General features: G+C 44.2%; 1 protein-coding gene across 2 annotated transcripts in view; it reads right to left on the bottom strand.

The window, feature by feature from the left end:
- Nucleotides 1–341: 341 nt before the first annotated feature.
- Nucleotides 342–22,535, bottom strand: part of PRKCH (protein kinase C eta) — a 220,806-nt gene continuing 198,612 nt past the window's right edge. For both annotated transcript variants that reach the window (XM_008701186.2, XM_008701195.2), the window contains exons 13-14: nucleotides 2,774–2,917; nucleotides 342–1,594 (exon numbers count right to left, since the gene is read on the bottom strand). In XM_008701186.2, coding sequence (XP_008699408.2) covers nucleotides 1,448–1,594; nucleotides 2,774–2,917 — 291 coding nt within the window. In that variant the 3' untranslated portion in view covers nucleotides 342–1,447. The remainder of the gene's footprint in view (nucleotides 1,595–2,773; nucleotides 2,918–22,535) is intronic.

Here is a 22,535-nt window from a genome sequence, read left to right on the forward strand (position 1 = left end):
TGCTATAGCAACCTTGGAAATTCTGTTTTCCAGATGGCATATTTATATGATCAGAGGGCTGTTGAACTTGTACTATATTTTATGCAGATGAGAAATTAACATTGGGCCGAGGCACTGGGAGTTTTGGGGATTTCTCTGTTGCGGCACCGCTTAGCAGTTTCTACCCTCGGAAGAGAAGTTCTGGTCAGTAAGAAAGAGGCCATGTCCACTTAGGGACACATAGGTGATACCAGCTTTTCAGGAATTTGCTTCAGGAGTTCTATCCATTCTGCCCAAAACAACATTTTAGCTATCTATCTCGTCTCCTAGTGGGGACGGAACAAATCACTTTAGACAAAAAGTTTGCTTTTGCTACAAAATGCATTTATTTCCGGACAAAGTTCTCCAACTGCATATATGAGTACATCTTATAAGGTCCTTCAGTAAATGTCCTAAGAGTCATTTCTAATTATTAAAATGCATACCAAACATTTTGGTCTCTTAAAATATAACTTAAATAACCTGCTAATGTATAAGCTGTTAAGTCTGGTCACTGACATGAGTGACGTGCACTTCTTCACAGAGTTTGGCGCGATATCAACACATCATCCCATGATGAGATTTAACGAGTCCTTCGGCAGCAAGCACTTCGCTCACCTGCTGTCCGTGTGAACAGTGGCTGTTGTGTCAGCGAGCCCTCTTCCGTGGACAAAGTTATGTGCAGACAGAGAAGCATGATATATGCAATGTGGAAGGCATTTCACAGAATGCAAACACCGTTCAGGTAAATAAGTGGACTGGAGCGTGGAAGTTCAGTGCACACAAATCTGTTTACACTAGCAGGGCACGTGGCACCACCTCACCAGGCTCTCAGTAAATATCCGTTCATGGGAGGAGGAGAGAATACGCTGGAAGAGTGGTCTTGGAGCCCAACATCTGTTTTCAAGATGGGGCTTTACGTTGTGAGTTTTGTTTCTTCAGAGTAAATCACTGTTGGGAAAGCCTTTCATTTCCTTACCTTGGAATTCCTTAGCTTGTACAGACTTCTTGCACACGGCCAGTATTCAGGGCTCCCCGGCTTCAGAAGAGCACACAGTGGCCCAGACCAAGTCTTGATTTGTGAAGTCAAAGGCCGGTTGGCTCAGAATTTCTAGGACCTAGTTGATGCTTCACACCTTCTCTTCTGTTGGTTCCCTTTAATAGCCCAGGCCCAAAAGGGCCGTGGCAACTCCTAGGTTGAGCAGTATACTGCTTCATGAAATCTCATTCTGGCATCCGCTCGTCCCAGTACCCTGAGGACTTGAAAGAGTTGACCTCCTGAAGTTCTGTCCTTCAGAGTCTCCCACCTGTGTGCTGCAGGTAAGGTTCTTGTTCTAAGGCTGGTACGAGGGAAGGCCCCACAAAGGAAATTCCTGGAAAATCTGGCTCTGCTTGTGATTTTCATGCCATGTCTTTCATCCCCATAAGGCTAAGGTTGCAATTCTGGAGCCACAAAGGAAAAGTTTCTAAATTCATCCTGGTTAATCACAGGGAGATGTCCCGCATCAATTGGGGTTAAAACTGGCTCTTCCTTAATGAAGTCAGGGTCAAAGTTACTGACATCTTCTCGGGATTTCTGTCAAAAGGAAACAAGGGTCAGATTTGAGGCACATGAGGCTTCCTCATCTTCCCTGGGCCCGCGCCGGTGCGGTCAGAAGGGTGCTGCAGCCCTGGGAGCAGCATTAGTTCCAGTTAGGACCGTGAGGACTAAACAGCGCGTTATAGTAAATCTGCGCTGTGTATCGTTACGGGCATTTGGGAACCCCCGCTTCACCGACCCCACGGACATCTTGCTGAGCAGGCCCGCCTTGGCCCGGGAGGCGAAGCAATTAATTTGGTCACCTGATCCAGCCCTCTCAATCACCCTTTACTCGGCATTTCACCAAAATGCCCCTTCTCGACAGGCTCTACTGAGGGACACACACGTTCGGTTGTCAACAGAGTCGAAGTTCACACTTGCCTCACCTATTGTTTATACACAGGACTCTAGGTGTGAAGAGATTTTCCTGAAAGACGTGGAAGCGCTGAGTTTAGGAAACAACCGCCTTTCTCACCAGGTGGCTTTCTGCTGGCAAAGCCTCCCCGCTCCCCGAGGGGTTGGCAGGGGGAGGCCTGGTGCCCAACCTTAGGGGCTGTTAGAGATTAAGCTAGCTGTGACGCTGGAAAGCTCACTTCTGCCATGGTTAGACCTCTCATTTCTCTTACCTAAGTTCAAGATGCGTTTCTGCTTTCTCCACCACGGCTCTCTGGACCCACAGATGAGAAGGAGCTTTGCTCTCAAGTCAAGAGCTAGACCACCCTCAGGAATGCCGCTCAGCTGCCTTGCTTGGGAAGGTCCCCCCGCGCTCCTGGTATTTCTCCAGGCAAAAGGGATTGGGCCTGAGCTCTGGGCTGCTGTAGCTGGTACAGACCCAGCTCTCCAAGCCACGGAGCCAGATTCAGTGAGGGGGAGCATAAGGAATCTAGCTGAGAAATTCATCATTCCTATAAACTCTTTTGGGGCAACCTAGAAAGTTTCAGGTCTCTTAGTCTCCAAAAAGCTTCGGTGAAGTAAGAGGTGAAAGATTGGAGAGAAGTAAGCTGGAAAGGGAGAGATGTTGCCTCAAGGGCCAGCCTCGTCCTGGGTGAGGCCATCCTGCAGAGGGTGAGGCTGAACGTCCGGTTTGGTTATTCCATTGGGGACAAGAGATTTTGGTAGACCACGGAGACATTTTAAGAAAGAGGAAAGTCTACTGTGATGGTCTTAGACACTTACGATTCTGGGTCTGAAAGGTGGTTCTACTTGGCGATGGTTCAGCTGGGCCCAGTCGATTTCCTTAAAGAAGGGATGTCTCAAGATGGCATGCTCCCCACCCTGAGTCAGGCTGCCAAGGCGCATGGTGGGGTTCTTGGTCATGAACTGAGAGGGGAAGAGAGAGAGTCGATCATTCGCTAATACACAACAAGTAGGTCACAAGATGGCGGCATCAGCTCTGGCAGAAGAGCCTGTGCAAGGCTTTCTGGCTGATCTTGCTTAACTAGCTGAATTTTCCATTATAGGCAGCACAGCCAACATGAATCATCCCTTAAAGGCGCAATTGCTTGTGTGTATTTATGGCCTTCGCCACTTCCATTTCAGACGTGGCCACTAAAATAAAGCTGAAGGGTCCAGTTTTCTTCACTGTAAATACCATGTATTTTTCTTTCCCTTTTAAAGAAAAACTCTTTATAAAATAGGGTGCCTGTCTCCAACATTGCAGTTGTCGACAGCCCACAGCTTATGAATAGGGCTACTTTTAAGAACAGCTGTGCCATTTTCTGAGGACCTGACCAGCCGGCCCGGATTCCCGCTCTCCAACGAGACCGCAGAGAGAAGAGTGAGGCTCATTATTTTGAAGATCTGTGGGAAGAAGCTGCGAGAGTAAAAAACCCAAAGTTGGCCACTTTTCTTTATGCAACAACGATGCTCCTCTTCTCCTACCCTTCCATTTTGAAATGTTTCATGATTAAGACTCTTGCTACATACACCATTTAAGCAATGTGTCTATATAAATCCTCTGAATTTCTACCAATTGGGAAACTCCCCTCAGGCTGAGCTCCTATCAAGATACTTGGAACTAAATCGACTTGGACAAAAAGGCCCATAAGGTGTTCTGATCGCATCCAAACCAGGATTCGTACGGGATAATTTACTCTTCAGGGCCAGACACTTAAGCTAATTTAAAATAATTCAAAATAAAAATTGCCTTGGATTAAAAAGTTTTGTTATAAAGTTTAAATCAAGTTGTTTGATCTGTGAGCACAAAAGCAATTCAGTGTTCCTAGAACTTGCTTTGCAGTGGAATTTCCAGAGTCATAAGCAGCCCCTGGTGTTGAAGGCTGCAGACATGAGAGGGGAGTGTCTGGAGGCGGCCGGCCCAGCCAGGCATCCAAAGCTGCACAGCCTCTCATGGTGCTTCAAATGAAAACGACCCTGTGGAGGGAGAAGGCGGCAAAACTCCCTAAGCAAAGCTGACAGGAAAGTCCTCAGAAAATGCTAGAAAGCCCTCCAAGGGAGCTAATAAAAAATGCAGACACTGATGGGGTTTAATAGCTTTTCCTCCCTCCGACGGACAAAGAATGCAAGGCCGTGGTGGGGCTGGATTGGAGGTGGAACCTGAAAGTCTGAGGAGCTTTCAGAGCTGCACAGGTCCAGTCAGCACGGTGCGGACTGAGGAAGTACATGCCTCGCAGCTCAGTTTTGTGGGAACGAGGCATTCATGCTGCTGGGGTTCTCCTGGCTCAGCCTGTGCGCTCACAAAGGAAGGGGAAAGTATATACGCAAGAAACATGAATAGGTTCTCTGCTGAGGAACATCAGTGGGATGCAATCCCCGATGGAATAGCTAATTAACAATGCTGCAAAAAACCTCAGAATACAAGGATGGTAGAACAGACCCCGACGGCTTGTGGGAAATTCCCAGGCCTGCCAATGATGAGAGCAGAGGACATCTTGTGAGTGTGTGGGTACAACTTGTTCTGGGCAAGGGGAACAGTGCCTGGCTCTTGCTGACAGAGTGGCAGACCTCAGAATACAAGGATGGTAGAACAGACCCCGACGGCTTGTGGGAAATTCCCAGGCCTGCCAATGATGAGAGCAGAGGACATCTTGTGAGTGTGTGGGTACAACTTGTTCTTCTGGGCAAGGGGAACAGTGCCTGGCTCTTGCTGACCGAGTGGCAGAAGCCCAGTGTCCAACAGACTTTGGCTTCAGTGCCAGGGACAAGGAAGAACGGACAAACTTCCAAGGGGCACTGTGCATGAGGGAAAGGAGACCAGATCAGGGCTGTTCTTCCTCTAAACACTGCATCCCTGGACAAGAAGACCGTCAGAATAACCCTTTCACTAGCTTGATACCTTCTCTTAGGTTCTGGTAAGTCGTTCTGAATAACCAGACAGTTTTGTTTTGACTTTTAATATCTTGTTCTGAGCCCTTTAGACACAGAATTCTCCACTTAGAGGACCAATTTACAAAGGTGTACATGGTGTCTACTGTATGCTAGGCAGCAGACTAGCCATTGTGGGGAGAGAGACGACAAAGACAGTGTCTATCCACGACAGAGCTGATCAAGTGAAGGGGGAAGAGGCCAGCAAGCTTTGTGGGCAGTCACAGCTGGGTGAGATGAAAAGAGCAGAACACGCGGGAGCTTTGAAGAGGGGCTGGTCATGAGGAGGCAAGTAATGGCTCCCTGGAAGAGGTGGCACTTGACGAGAGAGGAGGTGGATGAAGAGAATGAACACAGTCATGAAGGAAGAAGACCACTGTGCCCAAAAGCCAGCACAGGTGCACACAAACCCCTAGTATGCTGGGAGAGGAACATTCAGCATGGTATGACGGGCACGTGGGGAGGGCTGAGGAGACGGGGGAGGGGGCAGCCCACAGGAGCCACCAAAGTCCTATAGAGAGGTGAGTGATGACTCTAGCCACAGTGTACTGAGTACATCCTGAAGGAGGAGATAAAAGATTGGTGGTGGGTGAAGAGTTGAGAAAATGCCTGAGAAGAGTGGACAAGTTCAGAAACTAGAAGGGTTTCTGGTTAGTGGGAAGGCAAAGTTGGGCGCAAGTCCTGGAGAGCTTGTAGAAGAAGAATGAATGTGATCCACACTGGTTGGCCTTGCCGTGAAGGGGCAAGCAGGAGTGCGGGGTCACAGGGTCTGCTCTGGCTGCCTGCTGGCAGAAGTCGGCAGCAACAGAAGGCCAATAGATTACTGATAGTATTAATCATAGAAGCAGTAACCTTAGTAATAGCAGTATTTGGGGGGAATGAAACAAAAACACCCAGCATTTCTCAAGACCTGACAGGGTGCAGATCTGGGAGGCTGAGCTCAGCTTTGCATTTGAAGTGTGTGGACATCCCCCTGGAGAGGACTAGTCCTACACATCCAGGGTGCAGGCGAGGATTAGAGATCTGACTCTCCAAGACACCAACATTTGGTGAAACGGCAAGCGATGCAGCTGGTAGAGCAGGCAAGACTGTGGAAAAGGAGAGAGAGTATAAAAGTAAGACCAGCCCCAGGCCTCAGACAGCTTATTCGGCTCACACAGCCTGTTTTAAAATAATTTTAATTACTTGTCAAATATTTAAAAACTAGGAAATGTTATTTAAAAGTCAAGTTTTCCACTTTGTCTTGGAAAACAGGATATTCTAGAACGCCAAACCTGCGCCTCTTCATATAAAGGGCCTAGAGTCCAGCAGTGGCTGCCTTTCTAGATGGAGCATATGAACCCTGGTCAGCCGCATGTCCCACCACTCCGCATTGCCTCACACCTAGCGGGCTTCACTCACTGACTTTGCATGGCTCTAAGCCCTGGCCTAGGGACACAAAAAAGCCAGGGTGGGGCTTCTGGTTCAAGATGGCAACATAGGAAGACCCCGAACTCCTCTATGGACATAGCAAATCCACACCTATTTTATAAAGCAATTCCCCCTGGAGAGGAGTGAGGGCTGCCTGAACAGCTTCTGCTAGATGGAGACATAACATGATCATTAAGGGAACACCCAATGCTGCAAACTGCAGGGGGAGGAATAGTACTGAGGGACTTTGAGTAGATTCAATTGCCCAGGAGCACAGAAAAAACCATTTAAGAGTGCAACTAAAGCATTCAGCCCTAGAACCTTGACGAACGGCAGGAGACATTCTAGAAATCTCCCCGGGTTGGAGGGGCTGGCAAGTGTGATGATTACAGTCCCCCTCCACCTTGGTAGCACGGAGGGGAGCAAGGTCCAGTGCCCTAGTGAGCCTGACACCTCAGTAAGCCCTGGGCCCCTAGTCCACACCAGCCCCAGCTTTCACACCAAAGTGGCCCCAGCACGGCCTATCCCAGGGTTCTTCTGATCAGCACTCACTACAGTTCCAGCTTCCTGCCAAGGTGCAAAAGGCACACAGCACCTGAAATACTCCAGGCCATACCACTTTGGCTCCAGATGACTTGCTACGGCACCCCCAGTGCAGAGTGCTCTGGGACCTTCTAATTCAGCTGCAGCAGCCCAACCAGGGCCCCTCTGTGTAGAGCACCCCAGGCAGCAACAGCCTTGGCTACAGATGCCCCATGTGCCGAACACTCTGGGACACCCTGGCTTGCACCGGCTTCAGCTGTCTGCCAGGGCACCCTCTGCATAAAGAGCCACGGGACTGTCCCAGCCCACACCCACTTCGCCTCCTGCCATCCCACCAGGGCAGCCCCAACATGGAGTGCCCCAGGACTCCCAGTCCACACTAGCCTCAGCTCCAGTGAGCCAACCAAAGTCACCAGGCACAGTCTACACAGGGGACAACCCTATGCAAGACCATTCCTTCAAGTTTAGGAGAAATCGCTATTCTGCTTAATTCACACAAAATCAGGCAAAATGAAACAGGACTATGTTCCAAAACTAAAACTTAAAAAAAAAAAGAACTAAATGGAGATAAGCAGTATGCTGATAAAGATTTTAAAGTAATACAAAGATTTTCACTTAAGAATGAACTGAGAACTTCAACAAAGAAATAGAAACTATAGAAAAGAATCAGCTGAAAAATATAAGTGAAATGAAAAGTACACTAGAGGGAATCAACAATCCATTAGCAGATGCAGAAGAATGGATCAGTGATCTAGAACAGGATAAAGGAAAGCCCCCAAGCTGAAGGGCAGAAAGAATTGTTAAAAATGACAAATTAAGGGATCTCTTAGCATCAAGCAAACATTTGCATTATAGGGGTCCCAGAAGAAAAGGAGAGAGAGAGGGAAAGGGGCAGAAACTTACTTGAAGAAGTAATAGCTGAAAACTTCCGTAACCTGGGGAAAAACACAGACAACCAGTTTCAGGAAGCAGAGAGAGCTGCAAACGAGATGAACCCAGGGAGGATCACATAATGACACATAGTAATTAAAACGTCAAAGATTAAAGATAAAGAATTTTAAAATCAGCAAGAGAGAAGCAGCTAGTTACTTACAAGGGAGACCCCATGAGCTGGTTTTCTAGCAGAAACTTTGCATATGTCATGCTACTCCCTTCTGGTCTACAAAGTGTTGAGAGGTAAAAACTTAAGACCAAGAATACTCTAAACAGCAAGATTACCATTCAGAATTGAAGGAGAGAGAAGGAATTTCCTAAACAAAAGTTAAAGTTAGTCATCAACATTAAACTGGCCTTACAAGAAATGTTAAAGGGACTTTTTTTAAATGCAAAAGTGAAGGCCATAATTAGAAAATTATAAATAAAAAAATGTAAAATATGACGACATAAAACATGGAGTGGGGAGTGAAAACATTTTTTTAGAATATGTACGAACTGGGGCACCTGGGTGGCTCAGTTGGTTAAGTGTCTGCCTTCCACTCAGGTCATGATCCCAGGGTCCTGGGATTGAGTCCCACATTGGGGTCCCTGCTCAGTGGGGAGTCTGCTTCTCCCTCTCCTCTATCCTTCTCTCTCCACTTGTGCTCTGTCTCTTGCTTTCTCTCTTTCAAATAAAGAATCTTAAAAAAAAAAGTGGGGTTAGAGAGAACATACCTTAACAAAAATAAAGCCCACATATGAGAAACCCACAGCTAACATAAGTCAGTGGGAAAAAGCTGAGAGCTTTTCCTCTAAGATCAGGAACAAGACAAGGATGTCCACTCTCACCACTTTCATTCAGCATAATACTGAAAATCCCAGCAGTACCAATTGTCAAGAAAAAGAAATAAAAGCCATCTAAATTGGTAGAGAGAAGTTAAACCGTTACTATTTGCAGATGATATGTTACTATATATAGAAAATCCCAAAGACTCCACAAAAAAACCCCTATGAAAAATAATATATAAATTCAGTAAAGTTGTAGGATACAAAATTAACACACAGAAATCTGTTGGCATTTATATATTCTGATAAAGTAGCAGAAAGAGAAATTAAGAAAACAATTCCATCTATTGCATCAAAAAGAATAAAATCACTAGGAATAAGCTTAACCAAAAAGGTTAAAGGCTTATACTCTGAAAAGTATAAAATGGAAGAAATTGAAGACCTCACAAACAAATGGAAAGATATTCCATGCTCATGGCTTGGAAGAACTAATATTGTTAGAATGTCCATACTACCCAAAGCAATCACAGATTCAATGAAACCTTTACCAAAATACTAATAGCATTTTTTTCCACAGAACTAAAACAATCCTAAAATTTGTATGGATCCACAAAAAACCCTGGATAGCCAAAGTAATCTTGAGAGAGAAGAACAGAGCTGGAAGTATCACAATCCCAAATTTCAAGATGTACTGCAAAACTGTACTAATCAAAACAGTACAGGAGTAGCACGAAAACAGACACATACTTCAATAGAACAGAGCAGAGAACTCAAACTCATGCTTAAAATAAACTCAAAAATGGGTTAAAGACCTAAATGCCAGACCCGAAACCATAAAACTCCTAGAAGAGAACATAGGCAGTAATTTCTAGGTATGTCTCCTCAGGCAAGGGAAACAAAAGAAAAATAAACTATTGAGACTACATTAAAAAAAGCTTTTGCACAGTGAAGAAAACTATCAGCAAAACGAAAAGGCAACCTACCGAATGGGAGATGATATCTGCAAGTGATATATCCAGTAAGAGGTTAATATCTCAACTATGGAAAGAACTTACACAACCCAACACCTGAAAACAGAAAATCCAATTAAAAATGAGCTGAGAACCTGAGACATTTCTCCAGAGAAGACATCCAGATGGCCAATAGACACATGAAAAGATGCTGACCATCTCTAATCATCAGGGAAATACAAATCAAGACCACAATGAGATACCACCTTTCACCTACTCAGAATGGCTAGAATCAAAAACACAAGAAATAACAAGTGTTGGCGAGGATGTGGAGAAAAAGAAACCCTCACTCACTGTTGGTGGCAAAGTAAAACGGTGTAGCCACTGCAGAAAACAGTATGGAGTTTCCTCAAAACATTAAAAATAGGAACACCATATGACCCAGTAATTCTACTTCTGGGTATTTACCCAAAGAAAACAAAAAAACACTAATTCATAAAGATAGATGCCACCTCTATGTTTATAGTAGCAATATTTACAATGACAAAGATATGGAAGCAACCAAGTGGCCACTGAGATGACTAGATAAGGAAGGAGTGGTATATGTGTACAATGAAATATTTCTCAGCCACAGGAAAGAACGAGTCCTTGCCATTTGTGACAACGTGGATGGACCTAGAAGGTATTAGGCTAAGTGAAGTCAGAGAAAGACAAATACCTAATGACTTCAGTTCTATGTGGAATCTAAAAATTAAAACAGGGGCGCCTGGGTGGCACAGCGGTTAAGCGTCTGCCTTCGGCTCAGGGCGTGATCCCGGCGTTACGAGATCGAGCCCCACATCAGGCTCTTCCGCTATGAGCCTGCTTCTTTCTCTCCCACTCCCCCTGCTTGTGTTCTCTCTCTCGCTGTCTGTCTCTATCTCTGTCGAATAAATAAATAAAATCTTTTAAAAAAATAAAAAATAAAAATAAAAATTAAAACAAAAAGCAGAAACAGACCCATAAAAACAGAGAACAAACTGATGCTTGCCAGGGCGGGGGGCTCTGTGGGGGATGGGCAAAATGGGTGAAGGGTAGCGGGAGATAGGGAATGAATAAGTCACGGTGATAAAAGGTACAGCATAGTGACTCTAATCAATCGTATTGTAATAGCATTGTATGGTGACACAGCATAACAGACTTGCCAAATCACTTATGCTGTGCACCGGAAACTAACACTGTGTGTCAACTACACTTAAAAAAAAAAAAAAAGATGAATACCATGGAACAGAAGCCAGGACAGGGCCCATAGGAAGGAGGAGCTTCGAGTCTCTTCATGACTACCCATCCAAAGATGCAAAGATGGGGAGTTATGGAACATTTATCTCTACCCAGGCCTGAAATCTTCAGTGGTACATGTGGGTGGAAGTGAGCAGGGCAAGCAGGAGGAGCTTGCCGCCCTAGGCCAGGCACAAGACTCCCGAAACACCATATTCCTGCTGCTGTGAACAGTGACGGCATGATCCCTTTGCAGAAAACTTCCTCTGTTTGCTTATGTCCCTCATGGTTCCCAAATGCCAAACAAGGTACCGACAGTGGTGTTTGGAGCAATCATCTGTCCATGTCTAAGGTCATCCTTCAGCTTGCCTCGCCTCAACTGACCTTTTCCCCAACTGTGGTCCAAACGAGAAAGTCAGCCCAGGAGGAAAATAAAGTGACTTCATGAAAGATTCTGGACACATTTACTAAAGGAAGCAGAATGTTTTCTAGGGTCAATAAAAGCACTTTATAAGCTGCAAAGAGTAAGTGAGAAGGCCAGGGTGGAAAATCTGCTTCTACCCCAAATGTAAGTGTCAAGGCAATTGGAGAGCAGGGACAGGAGAGGGGTCAAGAATGCGTGGATTCAATTCGTAGTCTCCTTCCTTTTGGGGTCCTCATTAGCGTGGAATTTAACTAGAGGATACGGAAGTAATCAGAGATACATAGAAGCTTAATGGTTCTTTCAAGGCTGCAGAGAAGGTAGGACTACAGGGGAAAACAGACATGTGTCTTCCTGAAGGTAGCTCTCCGGTGAAATGGAGGCTGGGTTTGTACAAGGATGTCCTGGGAAGCCTCCACTCCACACACTAAGGAAAGGACAGACGAGCTCCTCTGATAGGGAGGGCGCAGAGGTTAACTGGTTAGGCTCTGCAGCGTGACTCTGTGTTCGTATACCAATGAGCTGTGTGACCCTGAACAAATGTCTTACCTTCTCTGGGCCTCAGACTTCTCAACTATAAAATGGAGATTTTCCTGTACTTCATAAGGCTGTTATGACAAGTAAATACCTGGCACAAAAGAAGCCCTCAATAAACGTATTGGTAAGCATCCTGTTAAACCCCTCGTAGGTCCGTCCTGTCCTACCTAAAGCCAGAGGCACGGGCTGGACGCCTCCAAGAGCGAAGTCTGAAGTCGGCCTTGACCCTGAGGCTCATCTGGCTCTCCCTGCTACTCCGCTTGGAGGCCAAGAAAGACACAACAAGGCCTGTTTCTGCTTTCACAGTTTCCAACAGTGGGGTTGTTATAATGGTCTCTGGAAAACAGTTTTTCTGACAGCAAAGATTTCTAGAGACAATCTTAAAACAAGAAATACAGATAATAGGTTTTGCTGTGCAGTTTTGTCTCCTTGAACAACAGAAGGGAGATACTGAATTCAGGATGCAGGATGCAATGGGGCAACTTCTTTGTGAGCCCCGAGCCAGGGCAGCACTGTCGCGTCTGCTAGGCTCTGCTACACCCGAGGCAGCTTTGGTTTTCAGTGGCTGAATGTCCCAGAGGATGGAGTTTAAACTCACCCTGTATATTAATGTGTCTTGAGAAAACAGGATCCAAATGTACTTTGAAACTCATTAAAATGTAGGCAATGGCTATTTTTTCCTCTTTCAAAATCTGTCTGATTTCAGAGGAAGATGACTGGTTATATAAATAGACCAATTAGTCTAATAAGATTTTCTTCTAGGAGGGAGAAAACACTATTTTCTCCTAATAGTTGGATTTGGCGGTTGGACAAACAAAATGACCTTCTCCTTTCATTCAATTTCAGACCGAAGAGCAGAAAGCGCTAACGCTGGCAAATCAGAAGGGAAGGAAACCATTCCACGGGACAGTCCCATCAGTGTTCCGGGGAGGTGCTCCTAAATGGGAAGAAGGTACTTTAAGGCTCTACAGAGGATGCTGGGGAGGGAGAGCAGAGAAAGCACACACGACCCGGAACACAGTAGGGTTCACAGCTATGATGGCCAAGCTCACCACGGGTGTACAGCCAGAAGGGATGACAAGATGCATGCCTGTGTGTGCCTGTTGCAGCCACAGGTCTGTCTGTTGCCAGTGTCACAGGCAGAGTCTAGCCTGGTGATGAAGAGTCATCAACCACCTCCTTTCAGCCCCTCATGCCAGCTGCACTGGCGAGCACAGACCTGGGAATGACCTACACTGGCAGCACCAGCCAGCCCAGAGCATGGGTAAGAGGGACAAGGGGAGGCATGTGAGTTAGCTGATGGGGCAGCAGGGAAGGAGAGAGACACCAGGGCTCTGACTTGGCATTGCGAAGTCACTTTTCCATAGGAGAAGGCAGAGACAGATATTTAAACATGAGATGAGGGTGACAACAACCCACACTGGGGCTGGGATGGGGCTCAGAGGCAGGTGGGAAGGCTACATAATGTATTTTTAAGATAGCTCTGGGGAAACAAACTAATCTTCTCAAGTACAGGTTATTATACAGACTGGTGTTGCCATGGAATATTGGAAGAGCCAAGAGAAGGAGAAATGTTCTAGCTTGTTCAGATTGGGTCTGAGTGGAATTTACTAGGCAGGGCTGGAACTAGTAATCTGCACGCCTATGGCAATAGACCACCTGGCCGTTCCCAAAGCACATAGGGATCTAGATCCAGACAGACTTGGGCAGGGAGCAGCTGCAGAAGTGGAAGAAAGAATGGTACAAATTTGAAGATTATTTGTTCTAGTTTTGTGAACAACAGTATTGGTGTTTTGATAGAGATTACATTCTATCTGTAGATGGCTTTGTGCAGTACGGACATTTTAACAACATGAATTCTATCTTTCCATTTATTTGTGTCGTCGAATAATCCTTAAATTTGTATGGACACAAAAGACCCTCAATAGCCAAAGCAATCTTGAGAGAGAAGAACAATGATGGAGGTATCACAATCCCAGATTTAAAATTATACTACAAAGCTGCAGTTACCAAAAACAGGATGGTACTGGCACAAAAACAGACACAGAGATCAATGGAACAGAATAGAACCCAAAAATAAACCCACACTTATGTGGTCAATCTATTGCAAAGGAGGCATGAATAATCAAAGTCTCTTCAATAAATGGTGTTGGGGAAAGTAGACGGCTACATGCAAAAAGAATGAAACTAGACCACTTTCTTATACATAAAAATACACTCTAAATGGATTTAATTCCTAAATGTGAGACCTGAAACCATAGAACTCCTAAAAGAAAACGTAGGCAGTATCTCCTGGACATTGGCCTTAGCAACATATTTACGGGTATGTCTCCTCAGGCAAGGGAAACGAAAGCAAAAATAAACTGTGAAGAATGCACCAAAATAAAAAGCTTTTGCATGGTGAAGGAAACCATCAACAAAAGGCAACCTAATGAATGAGAGAGGATATTTGCAAATGATATATCCAATAAGGGGTTAATATCCAAAATATAGAAAAAAGTTAGACAACACCAAAAACCCAACGATCGGATAAAAAAATGGGCAGAGGACCTGAACAGACATTTTCCCAAAGAAGGCATACAGATGGCCAACAGACTATGAAGAGATACGCAACATCGCTCAGCATCAGGGAGACGGAAATCAGAACCAAATGAGCTATCACCTCATACTTGTCAGAATGGCTCAAGTCAAAAAGACAAGAAACAACAAGTGTTGGCAAGGATGTGGAGAAAAAGGAACCTTCGTGCACTACTGGTGGGAATGTAAATTGGTGTAGTCACTATGGAAAACAGTATGGCAGTTCCTCAAAACAAAAATAAAAATACTGTATGATCCAGTAATCCCATCTCTGAGTATTTACCTGAAGAAAACAAAAACACTAATTTGAAAAGATATATGCATCTCTATGTTTACTGTAGCATTTTTTGACAAGAGCCAAGATATGGAAACAACCCAAATGTCCATTGATAGATGAATGGATAAAGATATGGTGTATATAAACAATGGAGTATCACTCAACTGTAAAAAGTAATGAGATGTTGCCATTAGTAACAACATGGATGGACCTAGTAGATATTATGCTAAGTATAATAAGTCAGATGCCATATGATGCATGCCCGTGTGTGCCTGTTGCAGCCACAGGTCTGTCTGTTGGAATCCAAAAAAAAAAAACCAAAAAAACCCAGAAACAGACTCCTAAATACAGAGAATAAACTGATGGCTGCCAGTATTAGCGGGGGGAGGGGGGGAGGATAGGCAAAACAGGTGAAGGGAATTAAGTATAAACTTACAGTTATAAAATAGATCAATCACTGCATGAAAAGTACAACATAAGGAATATAGTCAATAATATTGTAATGATTTTGTATGGTGACTGATGGTGACTACACTTATCATAGTGACCATTTCATAATGCATATAATTGTTGAATCACTATATTATAGATCTGAAACTAACATGATATGGTACGTTAACTACACATCAATAAAAATGGTATAGTTTTTGTAAATGCTGTAGCTTAATAAGTGGTAGCCATTACTACTATATACACATATCTATGTTATATGTTCTTGTATTATAGCAGATATTGACTTAAGTGTTTCAAATTCATTCTGTATAATGTTTACAGTGACCCTGATTATAATTCCCATTTTACAGATATTGGAAAACTGAGGAACAGTCCAATCTGTAACCTGTCCGAGGCCACCCAGTTTGGGGGTGGTAGAGTTGGGATTCAAACTCAGGCCTATCTAGCACTAGAAGCCTCTGCTTTCAGTCACTCTGCCAACCCTCCTTTTGAGGTGACCAAGCATCTCATTTGGATTTTGGATTAAAAAAACAGTGTGGACTGATAGGTCAGGACAATCATGGGATGACATTCAGGACTTCACTTGAATGAGAATGCATAGCCTTTGTGTGCTTACTTATGTTCCACTTTCTTTGCTGGCCCATGGGACCAGCGGGTACTAAGAGAGGGTTGAGAAAACAGTCTTGAAAAGAACCTAAGGAATCCTTTAGTCAGACTACCTTGCTTTACTTTAAACAACTGGGGGTCTTTATATTGAAGAAAAAAGATAAAAGGGCACTGCTGATATTTTCAAATACCAGGAGAGGTGTTGGCAGTAAGAGGTATTTCTAAATAAAAGAAATATGTTTAGGGAGTGGGAGTTAAGGGAAACATATAAGCTTGTAAGGGCAATTAAACTAAGTTTAATACTCAACGCCATGAAGTGATAGAAAGGGCTTTCCCAGGAGGAGCACGACTGTCTTATTGGAAACTCTGAAGAAGAACTTCTGGGATTTGTCAAGGACGCCGGATGACCCATCTGGCATCAGGTGGGAAGGGAGACCAGTGGCCTCCATGGACTCTGCTATTATCAAGAGTCTACAATCTTATCCTCTCTTTTGTCTCTTTTTGTATTTATCATTAAAATTCAGGGAAAGAACAACTGACATTCTGAAGGTGACTGTACCTCCTCCCTCAGCTAGAGAAGCGACATTTTCCTTGGGTCTCAAATGGTCTTTATAAAACGTAAAATGAAACAAAACTTGCTCAAGCTCATCTCCTTGAACTAGTCATGAGGAAGGCGGCCTGTGACTATATGAGTATACTTGAAAATACCAATGGATCAACGTCTATACTGATAAGTTACTTATAACTAACAGAATATTGTTACATATATATATATATATATACACACACACACACCAGAATATTCTGTAAGTCTCTCCAGAGACACAGTACACAGTGTACTTTATTACTCCTCATGAAAGCCAGTACAGTCAGTGCCCCGTACTGTTGCCGTTCCTACAAGGGGGCAGAAACAGTGCTAAAATCTGTAGTGGGTGTGTTGGCTCTATTTTTCGTGCTGCCTGTGGCTGGAATCCAGCAGCCTTTCTGTGGGCATCTACTCAATTCCTTTTCAGAGCTTTTAACACTCTGATTTTCCTGTGTTTTATAATCACTATAGCTTCCGCTGAATCCCAAGTCATAGGACAATGTTGGCTTAAAAAAGGGTAAGGGTTAGAGGTGAGTCCCAGAGATCGAAGTCCAAGGTCAGGCATTTGTGCCAACACCCATGTTGTTGGCCAATATGGTTTTATGACTGGCAAGTGAGTTTGAAGCATCTCTGACTGATGGGGTGGGTTTCATTGCTCTCCCAAGTGTTAAAGGAAAAGAGAGCTCTACTCACTGTGGCCGCTCCACAGGCCCAGACTACTTCTTTGTTTCAGGTGTGATCTCCCCAAACATAGCTATTTAAAGGAAGCAAGTACTAAACCAGGGTCCTCCGGAGGACACTACACAATGCCTTTTATTTCCTCCTGATGAAACCCGGGCCAACACCCTTCTTTATCTAAGATATACATTACCTTTGGTGTCCAAACCAAACCTAACCATCAGCTGCTAAAACTTATTGATCTTTGATAGTTGGAAAGAAGACAAAGAAGACAAGAATTTTTCCAGCTTAAAACAAAAAGCTCTTCTGACCCACAGATCTTGGTTAGCTAATCACCACGTAGAAAAGGTTTCTACACTCATTTTACAAAACCTCTGATATCTTTATCCTCCTGGCTGAGATATGGAGATTAAAGGGGTAAGTGGTATTAGTACTACATTAAAAAAAAAAAGAAGAAAAAAAAAGGAATAAAAAGTCCTTCACACTGCCAGCCACAAATAAAACATTAGGACCTCTATTCAAGTAAACTTATAAGCTAAAATGAGGGGGAGGGAAGCTGAAAACAGGAACCTTCATAAAATATGATAAAAAATGCCAAATAAGTCTATGGGAAGATCAGTGTGCTAGTGTTTTTCTGTCTTCTGCCAACACTAGCATTGATCTATCTGTAAGGGAATGGTTCATTTCTGAAAGGTGTTAATAGCATGAGCAGTTTCAGGATGAGGCCTGCAGAGCAGCTCCATTTCTTCATATGGGAACTCCAGTCCTAGTAAAGGGCTGCCTGGCTGCATGTTAGCCATCTCTCTTGCTAAAGGATCTTTCAGTGAACTTCTTTTGGATTTTCCCCATCAGTGTTTGGAAATCAGTTCTAATGATCCAAAGTTGGATCTTCTACATTAATCTGGTCCCAGTTTTCCCTCCACTTCCTCAGCCTCCTTCTGGCTGACCATCTCCCTTGAGCAACTCAACTTCTGCCAGGAGGGGAGTGGGTAATGGAGGCGGTCAAATTCAATGCTGCTCTCACGGCTAAAAGAGGATCCCAGCATTCATTGTGATTCTCCCTTTGTGCACAGAGGCCACCAGGATTCCTGCAGACAAGGCACAGATGATGAAATCCGAGAGGTGTGAGGACAGATAAAACCCACACAAGTACACACACACTTCAGTTTCTATAAAGCCTAGGAACAAAAGCACTCTGTAATCTCCCTCTAATGCCAAGTTTACAATGCCTCCCGAACTGACAAAGGTGACTCAGGAGAATGCACCAAACTCCTTTCAGCGCTTATTTCCCCTGGCCACCTGTGTGAGCTCAGAGAAAGGGCAATGACTTCACCTGAGTCAGCACCCAGCCTCGTGATCCCTCACAGGAGATGATTTAGCACAAAGGAAGACTCACCTTACAGAAAGGCCCTTCTGAAGCTCTGTGGATTCGTGAGGACTTCCCCAAGTCTCTCTCTCTCTCTCTCTCTCTCGAGCTACGTGAAGGCAAAACTCAGTGCAACCACAAAAACTCTCTATTTTTGTCTGTGTTATGATTATTAGCATTTTGGGATCACTTTGTGCCAGTTAAGGAAACTCAGCCAGTAGAAAGCGTGTATTATTCTAAAACTAAGGGAAAAAACATTTAAAAAATCTTTAAAGTCATAAATCCGGAATTGGCTTTACACAAGTGTGTCTCATATATCTTTTCTGTGTTAACTTCGGTGGGTGTTGCCAGTTTCTGTCATCTCATGAGAGCGAACGGGTGGGACTGTTTTGCTTTTAGAGCATGGACATGTGAGCATTTCACATACACATTTAAAGGGAAGATGAGAAATGAGAGACAAAAGGGCAAGCAAGAAAAAGAGTCTTCCCATTGCAGTTTTTTTGAGTGTATGCAATGGTTATTTTTAGTTGTAAGGATTACTTGTTAATGATTTGGAAATTTTTTCCCAAGTAGAAGTCCTGGGCTAACCACTGCGTATATTCCCGCTCCCCTCTTCCCGACAGTTCTGTGCCCCAGGGGAATGTCCTCACAAGCGAGTCCTCTGCCTCTCTCTGCCTCTATATGAAATGTTTGGACATCCACACGCAAAGAACTCAAAAGTTCACAACCTTGGGGGGTGTGATAAAGGTGATCACGGAAAGGGCTGGGAGTTCTGTTGGGTAAGACACCAGTGCCCGTTCTGTTCAACCACTCATTTTCTGTGGAACAGGGGACAAGAACACCCCCTCATCCCCACTTCAGGGGACTCAGTGACAGAATTACACCATATGAAGCCACAAGGTCCTTAACATCTATGAATCTACAGTATGCTACATAAATGGGTATCCAAACAGTGTGTACAGATAATACCTTCCATTTTAAAAGGTAAGAAGGAATTCAGAAAGCATTTTGTTTTGAAGAAAAAAAAAAAGCAACCAAAATATCCAGCAGACACCAATTCCAGGAATAGGGCTGACCTTATGTTCCAAAGAAAAGAGCATCAGGAAATCTCGGAAGCCAAGTAGGGATGGCCCACCAGGCTGAGAGTGGCGCAGAGAGCGGATGTGAAAGGCTGGCTTGGAGATCTTGGCCCTTGCTGCCTTGGTGGGAAAGGGCGGACCCAGCCCGCAGGAAAGGATCCCACAGGGCAGCAGGGGAGCAGCTCAGGGCAGAGCTCACCAGTGACTGCTCTCTTCTTCCCTGTTGTTTGTTTAAAAATCCTTCTTTGGGGTACACTTAGTTACTCAACAGGGGTTGGGTAATACTTCTTGGGAAGGTACGAAGACTGTTTATGGATGTTGAAGAATGAAGATGTTGAAGAATGAATATGCTAAAACCACTGATAAATTTTATCTCTTAGCATAAAAATGACCAGGGTGGTGTGGACCTCCGCCCAGGACCTTGCGACTCTTACCAGCAATCAAGAGGTATAGTTGGATCCAGATCCACTGTTACTGAAACATCTCATAATAAATTCAAATCTAAACTGGGGGGGAAAAATCAAAGATGTAGCTGGATCAGCCAGATAGCTGGTATGTGCCTCACATTATTTCTTCTTTTTCTGTGTTTGTGTTGTTAAACCATTTTGTTAAATTAAATGAAGGCTGGGTTCAGTTTTTCTACACAGTCTGTAATGTGTGCGTATACATATATACACGTGTACACACACACACTTTAAACTTGTATAAAACGGATTCATATGTTAATTTTAAAAATTTGCTATAGGGGCACCTGAGTGGCTCAGTTGGTTGAGTGTCCAACTCTTGATTTCAGCTCAGATCATCATCTCAGGGTCGTGAGATCAAGCCCTTTATTGGGCTCTGCACTGGGCATGGAGCCTGCTTGAGATTTGCTCTGTCCCTCTATCCCCCGCTTCCTTCCCAACCCAGCTCTCTTTCTCTTTCCCTCTCTCTCAAAAAAAATTACTATTCTGGGAATTTTCAAATATACACAAGTATGTAAACATCATGCAGCCTTGACACTTGTGAAACATGCCCAAACTTGTTTCATCTGCTCCTCTCTTGCCACCCTTGGATTATTCTGGAAAAAAAAATCCTAGATATTTCATCTGCAAATGCTTCTGATTGACAGTATCTCTTTATAAATATTCAGAATGATCACTTAAACACGAAAAAACATTTTGTCCCTCATACTTGCTTGAAGTCCTTCAGTGACTCATCTTGGCACTCCCTCACATGGCCTCCAGTGTCCTTCATGCTCAGCCTCAACTCCTCTAACCCCCGTGGCCCTACACCTTGGCTCATTATAGTCCGGCCACACTGCCAGAGTTACTCAAATGGACTCCTTCTCAAGCTCTTTGTGTACTTCTTGAACCTAACTTGTCTTCAGCCTTTGGGTTCAGCTGAAATGTCATTTCCTCAGGATGGCCCTGCTTGGTGACCTAGATTAGGTTTGGTCTACCTGTTATATCTTCTCAAAACACCTTAGACCTTTTTTAAAAACCAAATTGTAGTTTAACGATAATGTTATTTTATTTAACATCAATTGTAAGGTAACGATAGTTATTTGTATAATTTCTTTTTTCTTATCTGTTTTCTTCCCCATCCCAGCTGTACTTAAATTCCTTGAAGGCAAAGATGATGTCTGGCAAGGTCCTCTCTGCACTCCCGGCCCCTTGCTCGTAACTGAGCCTAGCAGAGCCACGGCTGCTACGCACATATGCACGGATTCATGCCTGTTAAATGAGTAGGTAGATCAGTACCTATTTGGCTATTTACATCCCACATACGTGTCTCTGGTTTAGCTAGAAAGCTCCTGGAAAAACACAATATAGTTCTCTCTGGAATAAAAATGGAACCCAGCCTCATGTACAATTTAGCACTTAGTAATCTTGATGATGTTGGTGGACCTTGTTCAAGGAGAGGATGATGACAATGACACGTTCAGTATGTTACAAAATTACTACTCATAACCCAACAATACTAATAACTTACTCCTGCATTGCAACTTCGCAAATGCTTTCATGTGTATGCCCTCATTTGAAGTGGGTACTGTTGGTGTCCTCATCCCTGCTTTGCAGAGGGAGACTGAAGAGCAGTGGCAGGAGTGGAAGGAGGTCCCCTGACTCTCAGACTAGTGTGTGCTCCTTCCACGCTACCACGTGAGGTTGCGTCACCTCTCTGGGTCTCAGCTTCATCTATCAGCCAGGGATTCAGACAAAGAGCTTTTTAAAGATCTTCTATTTCGGCAATTCTGCGTGTGTGTTTTTAATAGTCACCAAGCTCTGTGAAATGAAAGGTGATGACAAGTAATTATAATTCAAAACGTAGCATGCAGGACCTCCTGGCAATTTTTAGGACCATGTAGGACACCATCCAATGGAGTCAACATTCAACATCAGGAACTCTTGAAGTCACCAAGCTCCCAGAACCATGGTGGGGGGGGGGTGTCACAAAATCCTGGAAAAGGGCTTGGAGTCTGTATTTTTAAAGAAAGCAATGCCCTTTATCTTGAACAGGAATTGCACAACAAAATGAAGACTGGTTCACAGTCCTTAATGATGTCTCAGCTTACGTAACTTCTGACACGGATAGCTCCCCCAAGCCCTCAGTTATCTGGCCGAGGACTATTTGTTCCTACTTAGCTAGTACTGCTCAAAAGTTACTGCAGGCATCAGTTTCTGTGTAGATCACACTGTAAAACCACCGGCCTATTTCGCCACAAGTAAAACTAGTAGCCATGGTTCAGATTTAGATGTTTATATAACCTGAAGTCCTTCCTTCCTAACCTCCCCCACTGAATCCACTTCCGTGGTCACTCCTTGAACCTTGGTGGGCCCTAAGCCCCATCCTCCAACCTCCTTTTATTCTTCAGCTCCTACCCCAGTCATGTCTGTGCCCATGTTCTTATTAATGGGAAGTAGAAGAAACATGGGGAATGGCCAGATGTTGTCTAGCTCAGAACCCCGGCCAGGAGTTAAGAATATCTGGATTCTGATCCCAGAGTTTTGGGGTTTTTCTATTTTTTTAAAAAACTGTGGCATAGTATGCAGAATATGACATTCGCCTTAACCATTTTTAAGCGTCTAGCGCAGCAGCATTAAGTAGTCACACTGTTGTGCAACCATCACGACCATCCATCCCCAGACCCTTTTCCAGCCTTCAAAACTGCAACTCCATACCCTTTGAACACT

The sequence above is a fragment of the Ursus maritimus genome, unplaced genomic scaffold (assembly GCF_017311325.1).
Source record: "Ursus maritimus isolate PB19 unplaced genomic scaffold, ASM1731132v1 scaffold_25, whole genome shotgun sequence".
NCBI classification, from domain to species: domain Eukaryota; kingdom Metazoa; phylum Chordata; class Mammalia; order Carnivora; family Ursidae; genus Ursus; species Ursus maritimus.